Below are 20,282 nucleotides of genomic sequence, written 5' to 3' on the forward strand. Positions count from 1 at the left end.
AGTGCTCTTGTATTCTGTTAGTTTCTTTGGTTTTGACCCGGCTTGTCTGTTCTACCTCGTTTACCTCTATTACCCTTTGACTCAGCTTGTCTCTCGTTTACCTGCTCTCTCGTTCCCTCGACCTCGGCTTGTCTCTAGACCATTCTTTACTACTCTTACGTTAGTCCGGCCATTCTAAGGTCCGGTATACGTACCCTGTACCTGTTTGTACTCTGCGTGTTGGATCCCTGTCCCGATCCTGACATTACGACAGGGCCATGGATCCTGCAGGTACAAACACTCAGGTTGGCCCTTCCGATTCTAGATTTGAAGCCATGGATCACAGAATGGACCAGATGGCTCTAGCGCTTCAAGCTTTATTATCTCGATCTAGTAATTCACCGGAGGAGATGCGAGCTACGTCCATCTCTCCTGTAAGTTCAGGTCTAGAAGTAGACACTGTAGGTGCTTCTTCCCGTATTACACCTCCTGTACGTTATGGTGGTTCTCCGGAGAAGTGCCGTGGTTTCTTAAACCAAATTGGTATTCATTTTGAATTACAACCTCGCTCTAATCCTACAGATAGGGCAAAGGTTGGATTCATTATCACACTCCTCATTGATAAGGCTCTGAGATGGGCCAATCCTCTGTGGGAGAATGAGAATCCGTTAGTCTATAATTATAATGCCTTTGTCGCTGCTTTTAGAAGAACTTTTGACCCTCCAGGTAGAAAGGTCAATGCAGCTAGATTACTTTTGCGCCTTAGACAAGATAACCAAACCCTTGTGGATTATGCACTAGAGTTCAGGTCTTTGGCGGCAGAAGTTAAGTGGAATGAACAGGCCTATATAGACGTATTTGTAAACGGATTATCTGATGTAATCCTAGACGAGGTGGCTACTAGAGAGCTCCCTGAAAATCTGGAAGATTTAATTTCTTTTATTTCTCGTATTGACGAACGTTTAAGAGAGAGACAGAACACTCGTGATAATATTCGTAGACCTTCCTTTAAACTAGCGCCTTTATTTCAAAGTCCTCAAACCACTATCCCAGTTTTTTCTGAACCTATGCAAATAGGCAATACTCGCCTCTCAGAAGAGGAGAGACAGTACAGAAGAAGGGAGGGATTGTGTATGTATTGTGGAGTAAGAGGGCACCTTCGCCTAAATTGTCCTAATCGTCCGGGAAACGCTCGCACCTAAGTTTCTCTAGAGGACAGGCCTTGGGTGTTTCTATTTTGTCCTCTATACACAATTATAAAGATCACAGGCTTCTACTACCGGTCTCTTTAGCATGGGAGAAGGGAGTAATAAAGACTATGGCATTGATAGACTCCGGAGCTGCTGAGAGCTTTATCGACCAAGTTTTTGTTTCTAAACACTCTATCCCATCTCAGCTAAGAGATACTCCCTTGGCCGTTGAGGCCATAGATGGTAGACCATTATCTGAACCTGTGATTTCTCATGAGACTATACCTGTTATTTTGACTGTTGGTATCTTACACGAGGAGGATATATCCCTTATGCTTATCTCTTCCCCTTCTGTTCCTATAGTTCTGGGGTATCCATGGTTAAAGAAACATAACCCTATTATTGACTGGGAGCTAGGGGAGATAACTTCATGGGGTCAGGGTTGCCAGGACAGGTGTTTACAGAAAGTCTCACCACTTTGCGTAGGTAATACACCGGTTAACTCCACCCAGTCTACAGACTTACAAATACCGTCTCGATACATAGATTTAAAGGCAGTCTTTGACAAGAAGAATGCTGATACTTTACCTCCTCACAGGTCCTTTGATTGCAAGATTAATCTCCTACCTGGTACTATGCCTCCACTAAAGAGAACTTAGTCTTAGAGGAATATATCCGTGAGAATCTAGACAAGGGATTCATTAGGAGATCATCCTTGCCTGCCGGGGCCGGTTTTTTTTTTGTGAATAAAAAGGATGGCACGTTAAGGCCTTGCATTGATTACCGAGGTTTGAATAAAATAACTATCAGAAATGCATACCCAATTCCCCTGATTACTGAGCTCTTTGATCGTTTAAAGGGTTCCAAGATTTTCACCAAGTTAGATCTCAGAGGGGCGTATAACTTGGTGAGAATTCAGCAGGGAGACGAGTGGAAAACAGCGTTCAATACTCGATATGGGCACTATGAGTACACAGTAATGCCTTTTGGGCTCTGTAATGCACCGGCAGTATTTCAGGATCTGATCAATGAAGTTCTTAGGGAATTTCAACAGGATTGTGTTATTGTATATTTAGATGATATACTGATACACTCTAGAGAAATTGAGACCCACCACAGACAAGTCAGAAGGGTATTGCGCAAACTCCTACAACATGGATTGTATTGCAAATTGGAGAAATGTAGTTTTGATCAATCTCAGATAAACTTTCTTGGTTACGTGATTTCTGGGGAAGGCTTTAAAATGGATCCGGATAAACTCCAGTCTATTTTAGATTGGCCATTACCTAGGGGTCTCAAGGCCATTCAGAGGTTTATTGGATTCTCCAATTATTACAGGCGCTTCATTAAAGGATACTCTTCCATTATTGCTCCTATTACCAATATGACCAGACAGGGGGCTGACACTAAGACTTGGTCTACTGAAGCTCTCGTTGCCTTCAAGACACTTAAGGAACTTTTTGCTTCTGCACCAATTTTAGTTCACCCCGATACAACTTTACCTTTCCTACTCGAGGTAGACGCCTCAGAGACAGGTATAGGTGCCATCTTGTCTCAAAGGTTAGGCGTGGATAAACCATTACATCCATGTGGTTTCTTTTCCAAGAAACTATCTGGGACTGAAAGCAGATATGATATTGGTGACAGGGAACTACTAGCTGTTATCATGGCCTTAAAGGAGTGGAGACATTTATTGGAGGGGACCTTGCATCCTGTTACTATTCTGACGGATCACAAGAACTTGTCTTATATTGGGGAGGCCAAGCGCTTATCCGCCAGACAAGCTCGTTGGTCCTTGTTCCTCACCCATTTCAATTACGTGCTCACTTATAGACCTGGTTCTAAGAACTCTAAGGCCGATGCTTTGTCTCGCCAACATGAACCTTCTACTATATCTGAGACGGTTTTCTCTTCTATAGTTCCCAAGTGCAATATTATCGCCAACACTAGCCTCAGGATTCATTCTCCGTTGCTTGCCGAGATTATGAAGCTACAACATCTGGCTCCTAGACAGAGTCCTGAGTCACGGCATTTTGTTCCTGCAGAACTCCAACTAGAACTCTTACAATGCTTTCACAATAGTAAGGTGGCTGGGCATCCTGGCATTCGTAAGACATGCTCCTTAATAGCCAAGGATTTCTGGTGGCCCACCTTACGTAAAGATATTAGGGATTTCGTCGAAGCATGTGAGGTCTGTATGAAGACCAAACGACCCCAGAAACTTCCATGTGGGCTTTTGCATCCCTTGGAAATTCCCGAGAAACCATGGACCTGTTTGGCTATGGATTTCATTGTCGATTTACCTGTTTCTAAAAAACAGACTGTGATTCTCACGGTGGTTGACAGGTTTACTAAGATGGCTTATTTCGTGCCCTTACCTAAACTTCCATCTTCTCCTGAATTGGCTGAGATATTCGCTAAAGAGATATTTCGTTTACATAGGATACCTTCCGAAATTGTTTCTGATAGAGGTTCCCAATTTGTTTCCCGTTTTTGGAAGTCATTCTGCTCTCAAATGGGTATCAAATTGAATTTCTCTTCTGCCTATCATCCCCAGTCTAGCGGAGCTGCTGAACGCACTAATCAAAAGATCGAGCAATATTTGCGTTGTTTCGTTTCCGAACACCAGGACGATTGGGTTGGTCTGATTCCTTGGGCAGAGTTCGCACACAACAATCTCGTTTGTGATTCTACTCGTTCTAGCCCCTTTTTCAGGAATTATGGCTTTCATCCCTCCATTCTTCCCTCGGTTTCTCCTTCCCAAGGAGTACCGTCGGTTGATGTTCATGTTGCCAATCTGAGGAAGTTGTGGGATCAGACTCGACAAATTCTTCTGCATAATTCCATGTTGTTCAAGAAACACGCTGATAAACATAGAAGGGCGGCTCCAGTCTTTGTTCCAGGGGACAGGGTATGGTTGAGTACCAAAAACATTCGCTTGAAGGTTCCTTCTATGAAATTCGCTCCTCGTTACATTGGACCTTACAGGGTCCTGACTCGAATTAACCCAGTTGCGTATCGTCTGGCTCTTCCATCTGCCTTACGCATTCCTAACTCCTTTCATGTTTCCTTGTTAAAACCCCTAATTTGTAACAAGTTTTCCTCCACTGCATCCTCTCCTCTCCCTGTTCAGGTTGAGGGACAAGAGGAGTATGAAATCAATTCCATCATCGATTCTCGTATCTCCCGGGGGAAGTCCAATATCTGGTTGATTGGAAGGGATATGGTCCTGAGGAGAGGTCTTGGATACCTCAGGAGGATGTGCATGCGCCTCGCCTCCGCAGGGCTTTTCACTTCCGTTTTCCATCTCGTCCCGGTTCCTTCTGCCCGGTGGGCGTTTCTGAGGGGGGGGGGGTACTGTCAGGGTACCTGCTGTCTCTACCTCTGTGGAGGTGAGACACTTGGACGTTCTTCCTCGCAAAAGGGTTGAATCACTCGTTCCTCGCGGTTCCCTCGGTCGTTTACACGCCGGCCGCGAGGGATCCACTTCCTTTTATGACGCGGCGTTCAGTAGCCGACGTCATGACGACAACCCAACCCGATCTGTCAATCAAGCCCCAAGCACGAATGAGGATTCGTCGGGGGCGTGATTACCTGTTTAGAATCAGGGTATAAAAGAGGGCTTTCTACGTTTGTTCATTGCCCTGTCGTGGTTCTAGCTTGTCTAGTCACTCAGTGCTCTTGTATTCTGTTAGTTTCTTTGGTTTTGACCCGGCTTGTCTGTTCTACCTCGTTTACCTCTATTACCCTTTGACTCGGCTTGTCTCTCGTTTACCTGCTCTCTCGTTCCCTCGACCTCGGCTTGTCTCTAGACCATTCTTTACTACTCTTACGTTAGTCCGGCCATTCTAAGGTCCGGTATACGTACCCTGTACCTGTTTGTACTCTGTGTGTTGGATCCCTGTCCCGATCCTGACAGAGCCCAGCTTTCGATGGCAGCTAACCTGTTTCAACTCTAAGTAACTTCGAGCAAGCTACTGAGTTTCCCTCCTTACCCCCGTCTTGAACAAAACTAGTTCTTCCTAACCTACACACCTCCTCCCCTCCAGAACTCCAAATACCCAAGAACCCACAAATCTTCATCGTAGCCCTGCTGATTATCTCCGTTCAAGTGGCGTGAGGCACGATGGAGGATGCAGTGAGAAGCGTTTCCCACGAGGCAGTGCAGCACAGTGGATGACGTGAGGAGAAGCGTTTGCCATGAGGCAGTGAAGCACAGTCGTAGACGCGAGGAGAAGCAAGTGCCACAAGTCAGAGAATTACCTTTTGCTGCGAGTGTGGTAAATGCAGAGAGGAGTCTAGCCCGAGGAAAGCAGGAGATTGTGAATGGCGGCGCTGATTAAAGTGCTTCATAGAAAATTACACAAGTACTGTGAGTAGCTCCTTTGGAGCATTAAGATCTGGGAAAGGGAGGAGGTAAAAAGAAAGATTAAGGAAAAGAAAATGGGGGATAACGGGATAAAAGTAAAGAGAGTCTAAATTATGCTTTTTCTGTATAAAATGCAATTTCTCTGACTGCATATCTTATTAATTGAGTTGTCTAAGTAATATTCTGCCATAAAAATAAATTGAAAAGAAACTAGGAAAAGAGAAGAAAAGAGAGGAAAAGCAAGAGGAATACAATATAAAAGGATTTATAGAAAAAAGGGAAAGAAAAAAGAGATAGAAATCAAAGAGAAGGGAAGAAGAGAAGAAGTGGAAAGGTTGGAAAGAAGGAAAAAAGGAAGAACAAAGGGGAAAAAGCGGAAAGAGAGAGAAGAGGAAAGAGAGAGAAGAAGGAAGGGTGAAAAAAAGGGGGGGAAAATAAAAGAAGAAAAACGAAATAAAGAGGGAAAAATCACAAATGGCTCTTAAAAAAGAAAAAAAATCCTTATTCCTATTCCTATCCCAATAAAACTTACGAAACCTAAAATATTTCAAAGAAAATCATTAGAACCTAACAAAGATCAATTAGGGTACTCTGAAATATCACATGATGAAGAGCAAACACTCAATCCACCTCTTTCCCATGAATCCTTATTACTAATGATGGACAATCTATATACAAAAATGATTTAAATTCTAACACATTGGAATTAAAAAATTAAGTATCTTTTATAACTCAGAAATTATCACACCAAGCGGATCTTTGTGGACCAAGTGACTTTATGGAAATTCGAACTGAAAATCTTCTTCTAAAATTGAAACGTATTTAATAGAGCTTTTTTCTACAATAACAGATTTATCCTCGTATGGGGCACATCCCCTAGAGAGATATCACAGATTAAGGAAGCTGTAAGAATTATCAGCTCCAAGAGATACTATAGTAAGATTTGCAAATTATCATATGAAATACACAATCATGAAACATATCAGAAAAAATCCACTTCAACATGAAAAATTTAAAGATATGCATTTTTTTCTCAGACATCTCAGCAGCTACCTTAGCAGCAAGAAGGCGGTTCCATGACACAACATGACTTCTAAGAAAGAAAGAAGATAAGTTATGAATGGGGATTCCCAACCAGACTAATAATAAAACACTAAGAAAGATTACATAATTTTCTTGATCCTGTACAAGCAAAGGAACAAAGTGATCAAATTGAATCTCTTTACAGAAATCTAACAGAGACAATTCTTCAAATACTTTTTACATTTTATCTATTTATTTATTTATTTTTCCTCTCTCTCTTGCATCCCCCTCTCCCCTTTCTCCCTCTCCCTCCACAGTCCTAATATATAAGTTTAATGTGGAATAAATGTGAGACTACTGAGGGAAGGGAGAGAGATGATAGGGCAAAAAAAGGAAGGGAAAAGGAAGAAGAGACTTATTGGAAATTCAATTTAAAAATGATAAAAATCATATAAAAATCCCCAAAAGTATAGATCTAATTTCTGATTACACATGGTGTTATTTCAATGTATGAATGTCAAATTAATGTTTTATACGTTGGAGGATATTTTAAGTTTTTTGCTATTAAAAATTTTCAGAGAGAACTGGTACAAAGATATGAAGAAGTAGTGCAGGGACGAGAAGTTCTAAACATTAAAATAAAAAGAAATTACGCTTAATTTTATCTCAATAAGTGCTCAGGGAATGAATACTCCATATAAAAGAGGCCAATTACACCATACTTTATTCCAAAATCAAATAGATGTAGTATATGTCCAGGAGACTCACTGGAATGATACAACCGAGAAATTATGGAAATTCTCTCATTATCCACATATTTATCAAGCCAATATTTCTAATGGGGAAAAAAAGCAAGGGATAGCTATTATAATTTCTAATAAAGTACAATTTTAGCCGATCCTTGAGAAAATGGACAATACAGGTAGATACATTATTCTGATTTGCAAAATCAATGCTATGTTATATATATTAGTAAACATATATTGCCCTAATCAGTCTCTTGAAAAACTTCTTGAAAAACTAATGAACAGAATGGATCAAATAACTCAAGGTACTTTAATTCTAGGAGGTGATTTGAACTGCGTTCCTGACGTCAGATTAGATAAAAAATTACCATCTAGTGCAAGAATAGATTCTCAATCTAAACACGCTGCAAGTCTACTTCAGGATCTTTTTTCAAAAAACTCTCTATATGACATCTGGAGAGTATTACACCCCCAAGAACAAGACTATACATTTTTTTCAAAGGTACACTGTTCATACTCAAGAAGAGATCTATTCGTTACTAAACAACAAACGTTATATAAATGTTCTTCCTCAAGGATCGGATCAATAACATGGTCTGATCATGCACCCATATGTTTAAAAATTGAGAACAATAGAGAATATTCCCCTCAAACAACATGGAGACTAAATTAATCATTATGCTCTCCTGGACAGGATATAGATAGGGTGAAAAAGCAAGCTGAGGAGTTTGTCGAAATTGACGATAATGGAGAGACCTCAATTTTTTCTTTTTGGGGATCATCCAAATGTTTTATTTATAAAACTCGGATCTTATGTAAAAAAGAAACGCCGAGAATCTTTTTCAAATCTTTACATATCATTAACTAAACAAGAGAAAATAAATAAAGAAAATCCAAATTCAAATACTCTTGAAATTATATTACAAATTCAAAATGTAATTAAAATCAAACTTCAAGAAAATGTAGATAGAAATTTTATGTTCCTCAAACAAAATTGGTATTTGAATAGTAACAGGATTGATAAACTTCTCTCCAAGTAAAATTTAAAAAGAAAAGCAATCGGAAATGCAAAATAAAAATAGGAGATAAAATACCTTTATCTCCTAAACAGATCTGAGAGGCATTCAGGCCCTATTACTATTCACTATACAATTTAGGAATTGGAAATAAGGAAGTAATAAGTGAAAATATAATCAAAGAGTTTCTTAAGAAATGTAAATTACCCCAAATCAAACCAAATACCCTATATATATTCGAGTATAAGCCGACCCGAATATAAGCCTAAGCCCCTAATTTTACCCCTAAAAAAAACTGGGAAAACTTATTTACTTGAGTATAAGAATAGGGTGGGAAATGCAGCAACTACTGGTACATTTCTAAATAAAATTAGATCCTAAAAAAATTATATTAATTGAATATTTATTTACAGTGTGTGTATAAAATGAATGCAGTGTGTGTGTATGAATGCAGTGTGTGTATGAATGCAGTGTGTATGTGTATGAATGCAGTGTGTATGTTTATGAATGCAGTGTGTGTGTGTATGAATGCAGTGTGTGTATGAGTTCAGTATGTGTATGAATGCAGTGTGTGTATAAATGCAGTGTGTGTATGAGTGCAGTGTGTGTATGAATGCAGTGTGTGTGTATGAATGCAGTGTGTATGAGTGCAGTGTGTGTATGAATGCAGTGTGTGTGTATGAATACAGTGTGTGTGTATGAGTGCAGTGTGTGTATGAATGCAGTGTGTGTGTGTATGAATGCAGTGTGTGTATGAGTGCAGTGTGTGTGTGTGATGCAGAGTGTGATGCAGAGCCTTGGTGGGGGGTGGGCATTTTTCTTATTATTTTTTAATTATTATAATTTTAATATAAATTTTTTGTTATATTAATATTTTTTTTAAGTTTATAATTTTTTTTATTATTATTAATATTTTATTATTTATATTTGTATTTATTTTTTTCGTCCCCCCTCCCTGCTTGATACATGGCAGGGAGGGGGGCTCTCACTGCCTGGTGGTCCAGTGGATGGGCTGTAGGAGGGGGCTGGCAGAGAGCCGGCCGCGCGGAGCGTTGCCACGGTAACCCGTGGCAACGCCCTGACCCCGTGGCTCTTGCGAGACTTACACTGGGAGCTGACAGGGGAGCTGACCGACCGGCGCGGAGGAGGAGGGAGCTGACAGGAGCTGCAGGAAAGGTAAGTAAACGCTCACTGCCAGCCCCCTCCTACACATAGAAACATAGAAACATAGAAACATAGAATGTGACGGCAGATAAGAACCATTCGGCCCATCTAGTCTGCCCAGTTTTCTAAATACTTTCATTAGTCCCTGGCCTTATCTTATAGTTAGGATAGCCTTATGCCTATCCCACGCATGCTTAAACTCCTTTACTGTGTTAACCTCTACCACTTCAGCTGGAAGGCTATTCCATGCATCCACTACCCTCTCAGTAAAGTAATACTTCCTGATATTATTTTTAAACCTTTGTCCCTCTAATTTAAGACTATGTCCTCTTGTTGTGGTAGTTTTTCTTCGTTTAAATATAGTCTCCTCCTTTACTGTGTTGATTCCCTTTATGTATTTAAATGTTTCTATCATATCCCCCCTGTCTCGTCTTTCCTCCAAGCTATACATGTTAAGATCCTTTAACCTTTCCTGGTAAGTTTTATCCTGCAATCCATGAACCAGTTTAGTAGCCCTTCTTTGAACTCTCTCTAAGGTATCAATATCCTTCTGAAGATAGGGTCTCCAGTACTGTGTACAGTACTCCAAGTGAGGTCTCACCAGTGTTCTGTACAATGGCATGAGCACTTCCCTCTTTCTACTGCTAATACCTCTCCCTATACAACCCAGCATTCTGCTAGCATTTCCTGCTGCTCTATTACATTGTCTGCCTACCTTTAAGTCATCAGAAATAATCACCCCTAAATCCCTTTCCTCAGATGTTGAGGTTAGGACTCTATCAAATATTCTGTACTCTGCCCTTGGGTTTTTACGTCCAAGATGCATTATCTTGCATTTATCCACATTAAATGTCAGTTGCCACAACTCTGACCATTTTTCTAGTTTACCTAAATCATTTTCCATTTGGCTTATCCCTCCTTGAACATCAACCCTGTTACATATCTTAGTATCATCCGCAAAAAGACACACCTTACCATCAAGACCTTCTGCAATATCACTAATAAAAATATTAAAGAGAATGGGTCCAAGTACAGATCTCTGAGGTACCCCACTGGTGACAAGCCCAAGCTTTGAATATACTCCATTGACTACAACTCTCCGTAAAATCTTAAATATAATGAATTATCTAAAAATACAAAAAAATACAATCAGTCTTTATAGCATTAGACGCAGAGAAAACATTTGACGGGGTGAACTGGACATTTCTGGGTTTGGTGATGAAGAACTTTGGCCTGACAGGTTTTTTTAAAGAGAGTGCAATGTCACTATGTACAAACCCACAAGCTAGAGTTATTTTTCCTGGTATGGTATCTTATTGGTTTAACATTCTGAATGGTACCAGACAAGGCTGTCCTCTGGCGCCACTCCTTTATGTATTAGTTATGAAACCTCTAGCAGTGACAATTAGAGAAAATGACAAAATTGAAGGGCTGCAGATTCATTTAGAACATCATAAAATTACTCTACATGCGGAATATGTCATTCTAACTCTCTCAAATGCAATAGATTAAATTTTAAATGTATTAAGTATGAATTAAAAAAAAGTATGAATTAAAAAAATTAAATATGAATAAAACACAAATATTAACTTTCAATATAAATTCTTAGAACTTAAGGTATCTAGAAGAAAGTTTTACATGGAATTTGTATAATGATAAGACAGAATATCTAGGAATTCTAATTATATCAAATATAGATAAAATTGTAGAAGATAATTATAAGAAATTATTATAATTATTTAAAGAAAATTGTCAAAAAAAAGGGTTAGAGATCTCTTGGATGGGACGTATAAATACGATCTCAGCATAAGTAATACCAAAATGTATTTATTTATTTAGATCCATACCCATAAGAGTAAGACGTTCAACACTTAATCAATTTAAAAAAATGTTTATGAAATTTATTTGGGGGAATAAAATACCTAGAGTTTCATACAATACACTAACTAAAAGAGTGAATACATGTGAAACAAATCTTCCTGATATAATGGAATTACATGATTGTACTATGCTTACTCATTTTTTAAAATGGGATAATTTTTATTAATCCTGATCCTAGCTGGAAACATTTGGAAACAAAAAGTAATACTCTATTTAAATTAGCTTGGATCGGTTCTGAACATTATAAAAAAAATGTCATTATCAAATAAAATTGTAAATAAAACTATTACCACTCTCAAATTATTTAAAAAGAAATTGGGCATTTGTAATGAATTAATCCCCTCTGCACCAATTGAAGTTATTTAATTCTATATTGTTGACATAGACTTATCGAAATGGACAGAAAGGTATATACAAAATATAACTCAAATTGCTCCCTTGGGGAAAATGGAATCATTTATAAATATTCAAATTCAATTTGGATTACCCAATCAAGAACTGTTCAATTATGTTAAAATAAGACACTTATTAAATGCGTTAGATATCAAAGAACACCCAGAATTTGAAAATCTAATTAATAAACATGATAAAAACAGACACATTTCTAAAGTAACACATATGGTTAGGACCTAATGGTCATAGATAAACCCAATTCCATAAAAAAATGGGAAAGCGACATAAACAAATTGTTAACACTGGAAACATGGAGAGAGAGAATTATTGAGATAAGGAAAATCAATCACAGCCTACGGTATATCATTCTATATAGAATTAAAAATGTAAAAATAGGTAATCAGATAAATGCTGGAGATGCTCTAAAGAAATAGGTACATTATATCATATGTGGTGGAAATGTGAGAAATTAGAAGAAATAAAAAGAAAGATCTCTAATATATTTTTTGAATTAGGATTACAACAGGCAGTACTATTACCCCAGACATTCTTATTTCATTTGGATTTCCCAAATTGCAATTATGCATTTAAAAAAAAAAAAAAAAAGTGCAATTATGAACAAAAAATATTAATTATTCATATTTTTATGGCAAATAAACTTACATTAGCCGGAAATTGGAAAAAACCCAATGACACGAATATGGCCAATAATAAATAACCAGATTAGATTTCACCAACAGATGGAGGAAGGTTTCTATAGAAAGTCAAGTAAGATTTCAATACATAAAAAAATATATGGAATGTGGACTAATATCTTATAAATCAAATGTAATTATACACCCTGAGCATAAAACAAAATAGTTAAATAGAAAAGGTGATATAAAAATTTCTGTTTTGGATCAGAATAAAAGTATCACCTTTTCTGAAATAGCTTATATATTGAACTCCTTTACCTACCCGAATTATAATTAAATATATTATAATTTTCTCTGTAATTAATAATGTCAAAGGTTAAATTGACTTCAACTTATTATTTGTTTATTGTTATTGAACAGTAGAGTGGATGAAGAATGAATGGGGTTTATACCATTGTACAGCCCTACGGAATCTGATGGCGCTATATAAATAATAAAATAATAAGTATTTATGTTGCAATACCGCACTGTTTATATTCCATGAACATAAATAAATTCAGAATTTTTTTTTAAATTAATGCAGCTATTACAGTTTGGTTTGTATCTTCCTTACTTGTTTTGTATTGTGTCTTTGAATGTTGCTGAAATATCAATCATTTTATATCTCTGCGCATTTTCCATTCCGTAACTGACTTCATATGTTTTATGTTCTAGATTTGGCTTGATCCATGCTGTGTTCACCAACCTCCTCCTCTGGGCTAATGGAATACTAACTGAATCAAAGCATCAGCTGAATGAACATAAAGAGAGATTGATTACTCTAGGTTTTCCAAACATAACGATGGGTAAGGAATTTGCTGAATTATTGCACTATAAAACAACCCAAAAAGTGAACGCCAGATTTTTGTTTGGTTTCAGGGAAAGTAATGTGCAGTATTTTTAAACACATTATGTACGGGAAATTCATAAAATAGGACATAACAACACTTTGTGCTCAAATTGTTCTTCCAATCGCCATCCTGCAGCACTGCGGTTCTGCTATGCTGTGCCCTGTCTGATATAACTTTGTCGACAAGGAAAGATGTAACATGGCAGACATGCAGCCTGCCCATTGAACAGGGTGAACTGGGACCACGTCTTGGCCCCATGCTTTGGCGAACCCTGTAGGTCAGGGGTCAAGTCCTGGGGAATAAAGTGTGGGAACTCACTGGGGTCCAGTGGGGCTTCAGTGCGGCCGGCTCTTGTCTCGCTGTCAGACGCGGCGAGGGAGCTGTGTTCTCTCTGCTCCCTCTCGCTGCGCGGGCTGTCTGCTGATGCCGGGAGCCGGAAATGACATCATATTCCGCCTCCCAGTATCAGCAAACTCTGACAGCGAGACAAGAGCCGGCCGGGGGGGGGTCCTTCAGGTGGCCATTAGGCCACATCTTGGGCCCCCCATGACAGGGGGAACACAGGGGCATTTGGGGGGCGGCATTTTTTTGCTGCCCCCTGAGTGCCTGCATGACCACAAACGGGAACGGTGTTCCTGCGCTAAAAAAAGTGCAGGAACGCCGTTCTCACGCGTTCCTGCAGGACTCGAGCCCTGCTGTAGGTATATACATATACAAGACAACTTTGCTGGAACAGTCTCACTTTTTCAAACTTATCCTAGCAAAATAGGTATTGTTGCTTTCTAAAATCTTTCTAGCAGTTACAGTTTGTGATTGGTGTTATTAAATAAAAATAATATCTGCATTGAGCTTCTGTGTGGTAGGACTGGTTCTCCTGTAGACTCTCATAAAATTGGTGTGAATTGGTCTAACAATAAATCATAAACTTCATCTGATTTAGAAACTATACATCCTTTAGTACACATATTTCTGCAACATTATTTACCACTCCCATAATGTTATAACTGCATACTTTCTGATAATTTCTAAACTAACCTTTCTCCTTTGTAGATCTCCATACACCAGAATGCAATTGCACGTCAAGTGTCTGCTCCATATTTTCACAAGGAATATACTACCTGTATCCATTTACAATAGAATACCATATTTTAGCCTCCACCATGCTGTATGTGTTATGGAAGAACATTGGACGCACAGTAAAACACCACCAGCAGCAGAAAATCCATTTTAAGTTCCATGGTATAACAGCTGGTACGGTAATGGGGCTGCTTGTCCTCACGACGACCATTGGTGTCCTTGTGGTATATCTGATTCAAATTGGACGTACTAAGAGCAAGAGTGAGATGGCCCTCACTATGTTTTACCTCTATGCCATCACAGTATTGACACTCATGTGCACAGCCGCTATCATAGGCCTCATTATATACAGACTGGAAAATAAATCACTGGATGACAGCGAAAGTCCTGCAAAGAAGTTAGACTCCGATCTTTTAGTAGGTTCATCTTGTGGGTCATGGCTCATATCGTGGGGTTCAATATTAGCCATAATCTCCGCAGAGACTCACCCTGGTTACGCATGGTATAACCTGCCTTATTCAATACTGGTGATTATTGAGAAATACATTCAGAATTTATTTATCATTGAATGTATCCATCGAAAAGAAGACGAAAATGATGACCGAACTGTTGAAAGGATTTTTTCCGTGTCAAACCGCAGTACCTTGTCTCTCACGCCTTCCTATGAAGTGTTCAATGAAACTGTAACTATTTGCAGCGAGTTTCCCTACATGTCCAATTCAAATCTCGGGGAAGGTTGTGTGGATAAGAAAAATCAGGAAAATAATAATTGTCTTAGACTTACACCATCTAATATTTCTATCCATGCATGTCGATCTGCAAAGCTCAATAAGAAGAGAAGAATTCTTAAAAACATTGCAGCATTTTTGTTCCTTTGTAATATTTCCGTAAGTTCATTTATATACTTTTTTAAATTTGTGCACGCTATATTTTATCTGTAGTGGTCTACTGCATATTTATTATTGCTTAACCTACTATGAAATAGAAAAGTACACAATCAAATTCTGTGCAAACTAATCTAATATGCACAAATATACATAGAATATATGAACAGAATAAAAATCCAAATGGAAAAAAATATAGAAAAGCAATCAAGCTATAGAGCAGCGGTTCCCAATCTTTGGTGTGTGTATCCCCAGGGGGCCAAACCAGTTCACCCAGGAGTATGCGAAAACAAATCTGTATTGGTGGAAGTACTGCCAGTGCTGCCGGCTAAGAGACATGTGTCATCAGGGACTCAGTTGTGCACTGCAGTTCTTTAATAGCACGACCACACTGGGAGGAAGTGAGAGCTGTATGCGTGTCTTTGTGTGTTTGTATCTGTACGTGTGTTGGTGTGTGTATCTGTGTGTCTGCATGTGTGGCAGTATTTGTATCCGGTGTCTGTTGATCTGCATGTGTGAAGCATGGGGAACTTGGGGCAGATGAAAAGCAGGGGAGCCTGGGGCACAGGAGAAGCAGGGCATATTTGGGGCAGATGAGAAGTAGAGGGAGCCTAGGGCAGAAACAAAAGGTAGATGGTGCAGAAAAAAATGTATGCATTTAAAAATAACAACAACTATATTAATTACAAACATTTTGCCAATATGAGGGGTACAATTTATGGAAACAGGCTGCCAAGGTGTACGAAGTAAAAAATGGTTGGGGAAACACTGCTATATAGGAAATTATATGGTACGGAAGCTAGTAAACACTGACCCCTAGTGGTCTGAAGGTTAATTTCAAAGAGATTTGTGATCCATTTTTTAAGCTATAATACAATATTTGTTCTCTGTTTGTATGTAAATATTATATAAATAAATATTAATTAGGTTTCATGCCTAATTTCAAAATATAAAAAGAAAACATGAATGTTGCTAATGCAGCTTTTTTTATTTGATTTGTGTGCAAATTGAATGCTGATTTAATAACCACAGCTCTAAAATTCCAATATAACACAACATATAAATATGTATATACTAAAGGCACACATGTATGGCCCAGATATCTCATCATTGTCTGAATACTAACTAAGGATGGTTCTGTAGGTGATGTAGGGGCTGAAGTGTGTGCTTAATGATTTGAACAGTACCAGGAGCTTTTCTGAATCACGAGATGTCTATTTAACATAATTTGTTGTAAGATAGGAACATGACTCAACAGTGGTGGTGAGCATCTCAAACAGGTTAATCTGTTTTAGGTCTGAAGCAGAGGGGACTATCTTACTTTTGAAGGTGAGAACTCCTTGGATCAAGTTGCTCGGATCTTTTCACTGGCTAGATCTTGTTTTTTACTGAGAGTAATGGAAACAGTCCATAACTCTTACAGGCATGCTAAAGTTTTGATTACATATCAGCCGGTCATGTGTATTGGCAATTTAATGGCTCCTGATAAGCGATCGATGAAATATCCGCTGATAACTTCCCACACAAGTATCGAGATAAGTGAGACTTACCTGTCATAGCACGCTGACTCAAATTGCATAACCAGATAAGTTATTTTGATCAGTCAGCACCAAGCTCTCTTTTTTTATTATTTTGTTTTTGTTTTCTTTTAACAGTATTATTATATTCAGATAGAGCCTCCTCCTGCCGCTTATAGGTGGGAGCTGGCGGGGGGAGGACAGGGGTTATTAATTATAACCCTCCACGTGCAACTCATGAATGTAGGTTGCAGGGGACTATTAATTGGAGCCCCCATCCACCTCTTATGGGTGGGGCTTGGGGTATTATTAGAGCCCCCACCCACTGACCACTGGGGTGGACACTAAGTACCTCCATTCATTATTATTGCACTGTCCCCCTGCTTTATTACCTAAATTAGTAGCCCCACCACGGGGGCATGGAGTTGGATACTTATCTGTTCACCCTTTTTTTTAAATTGATGCCCCCAGCTGAGGCCCACAAGTGGGGGCATGGGAATGCTAAGTCCTCCTGCTATATCAATTAAATGAATAGCCATGGGAACACAGTGGGTGGACAGTGAAGCCCCCACCCAATGCACCCTGTGAATTTCTAGTGACTGTTCAGTAATAGCTGCTCAGCTCATGTTGGCTGCTCATGTCACATGTCTCACCCACAAGTTTTTATATATTTTCTTTTTTAATGACTAAACAGGGTTGGCTGTTTGAGAAAAGTAAGAAACAAATTAATTGGTGGAATTTTCTCAATCAGCAACTCAATTTGTTAGGATCAGCGGCTAGAATTTTGCATATTATTACATTTAGTTGAAATTCAACAAAAATCTCAGCTGTCCACAATTTTCGTTGTGTTTTGCCGATAGTATAGAATGAAAGCAACTGTGGTTACTGTTTTACGTCTCAGTTTGGGAATATAGTAGACATATCAGATTTTTTAAAAATTATTTATTTTTAACTTTAATTAAACACATAATTATAGCGCATACATAACCATGCTTGCACTGTTTGATGCTCTTTCTTTTCTCCTGCAGCTTTGGATCCCACCAGCATTTGGATGTCGCCCCCAGTATGACAATGGATTGGAGGAAGTGGTGTTTGGGTTTGAACCCTGGATCACTGTCGTTAATCTTGCAATGCCTTTCTCTATTTTTTACAGAATGCACTCAGCATCGTCCTTATTTGAGGTTTATTGTAAAACATAAACTATTACAGGAACTTTAATTAAAAGAAATTGGGACATGTGCCTTTAAATTGTGCAAGAGGTCAGAACATACGTAGAGTTGTGGTGAACAGACAACCTATACCAAACTATATTCACAACTTTGCTCTAAATTTTGCAACGTGGTTGTCGGTTTAGCATAACACTTTATTTAGTGAATAAAAACCTAAAAGTGTTAAACATATTTTTTATGTAAATGTGTAAGTCAATATATATTTTAGTTATATTGTTGCTGTTTATTCATACATACACTAAGTGACAGATATGATGAACTCAAATTATGTTATACCAGTCTCATATTATTCATTTTATAATTCATTTAAATATTTATATATGCAAAAGAAATTATTCTTTGTGAGGGTCTATTCACTACACAGCCTTGATTTATAGAAACTTGAATGTATGTGAGCTGAAGCAGACTGATACAATTTGGATAATTCAACATTCATCAAGTTTAACAAATACAGTAATCTCTATTGACTATGGTGATCTGGCTCGGTGTCTATGCTTGCTGCACACTTCATAAGGCTCAGCACCTATGGATTACAAATGAACTTGAAAAATTAAAATGGACTTTTCCATAGTCATAGATGTTGATTGATGTTAATAGATACACTGGATTGTGCTCAAATCAGACATGTAATTTATAATCATTCCCTTGGGCCATAACTGTGTTGCAAATATCTTGCCCATATGTTACAACTTCAAAGTTCATATAAATAATTTTGTGACATTTACTGGAGGTAGTTAATTGCTGCAATCTAATTTGTATTCTATGCATTAAAGGGAACTTGACATGACAGATATAGGTTTGCAGTTTCCCAACCATCTGGCTTGACTCATGTTAAGCAATCAAGTGTATAAGTAATAATAATCCTGTTAAAAGTTCATATTTAATTTATTCCAACTACCCCTGTCTCCTGCATCAATCATGTTTTCAGTGGCTTGCTCTAAAACACACCTCTCCTGCGTACATCTGTATGGAAAGCACGGACTTGCCTTCCATAACAGCTTAAAAATCCTCAATTCTTTATCTTGGCTTTGTGTAAATAAAACTTATCTGTTCTCTCTCTCTTCATTCTCAGATTGCCTGTCCAAAGCTGCTGCAATAAATCATTCTGGCTGTTTCTTTCCTCTTTCCATGCTGGTGCTGCTATCACACAGAGCCTGCCCCTTCTCCCTACTTCCCCTTGCAAGCATTGCTTTACCTTAGGTGGAATTCAAGCAGGAGAGATGCGCAGAGGAGGGTTTCCCTGATAACAGACATGCAGAACACTGCCTTCTTATCTCTGTGTTGATTGGTACCTATTTGGCACAGACTGAAGAGGGATGTTTTTAACCTCTAATTTTAAATAAATCTAGACATTTGCCAGGACAATGTTAAGTTAAATTGAATTCCCTGTTATTTAAGTTTAAGTTGTATTTGATATGATAGGTACTCTTTAACTGTCACAGTTTCTGTATTCTACAATGTATTCAACCCAATATAGGAGTTTCAGAAATACTAAGTAAAACTGTATATATTCAATTTATATTAGCCAACTGAACCCCATAATGTGCTCTACCATTTGCTAACAATCAATTTACTTTTCTAGTAAAACATCGCCTTTTTTATAATTGGGTATGAGTTTGTACATCCCTGAGTTTTTTAAATATAAGTTGTTGTCATCAAAGGGAAATTATATTAAATGGTTATTAAATGTATAAAAACTAATACATACATATCATGCCTTTTTATGTGCTAGATTAAATGAAAGATACCCCATTATTGGAATTGTTGATAATATTATTTACCTTGTGACATATATGTATGCTAAAATGTACTTACTGAAAGAAAACACAACCAGAAGCTACTGATATGAAAAGTTCCCAGTCCATCCAATGCTGTGTATGAAAACCAGGATATTCTACTTATTATTCTTGTGTCTTTAGTTTCAAATTAAATGGTTTGTCCATATTTTAAGCAATTGGTGGGTCATCATAACGTAACTCCGAATCATCATATGGACGAATCACAAAATAAACTAAACGGACAATAGAAAAACTGTTTTGTTTGTTTTGTAATTCAGAGTTCCATATGTGGCATTAAAACAAAAGAGGAATGATGGGAAGAAAAAATTGTTTGCACAAGTCTATTTCTCATCTACTAGATTTTTTTTTTACTTTTTTTAACTGGCATCAGTGATATATCAAGCAAGAATATACAGGCAGTACATTTAAAAAAATAAAAATAAAAATAACATATCTGACCGGTTTTCAAGCAATGTCATAAGCCAAATCAAATTAATTGTGCCACAATCAT

At 38.0% G+C, this 20,282-nt stretch overlaps 1 protein-coding gene across 4 annotated transcripts in view; it reads left to right on the forward strand.

The window, feature by feature from the left end:
- Positions 1–17,986, forward strand: part of OTOP1 (otopetrin 1) — a 51,869-nt gene extending 33,883 nt beyond the window's left edge. Inside the window, exons 4-7 of one of the 4 annotated variants that reach the window (XR_010091241.1) lie at positions 13,111–13,241; positions 14,337–15,250; positions 16,486–16,576; positions 17,793–17,874. Coding sequence is in view for 3 of the 4 variants with exons in the window: in XM_063457780.1 (XP_063313850.1) it covers positions 13,111–13,241; positions 14,337–15,250; positions 17,793–17,963 (1,216 nt within the window). In the remaining variant the exon portion in view is untranslated. Of the gene's footprint in view, positions 1–13,110; positions 13,242–14,336; positions 15,251–16,485; positions 16,881–17,792 lie in introns of those variants that run through there. The other 3 variants (XM_063457782.1, XM_063457780.1, XM_063457781.1) reach the window with 3 other exon arrangements.
- Positions 17,987–20,282: the final 2,296 nt, after the last annotated feature.

Source organism: Pelobates fuscus, chromosome 6 (assembly GCF_036172605.1).
Source record: "Pelobates fuscus isolate aPelFus1 chromosome 6, aPelFus1.pri, whole genome shotgun sequence".
Classification (NCBI taxonomy): Eukaryota; Metazoa; Chordata; class Amphibia; order Anura; family Pelobatidae; genus Pelobates; species Pelobates fuscus.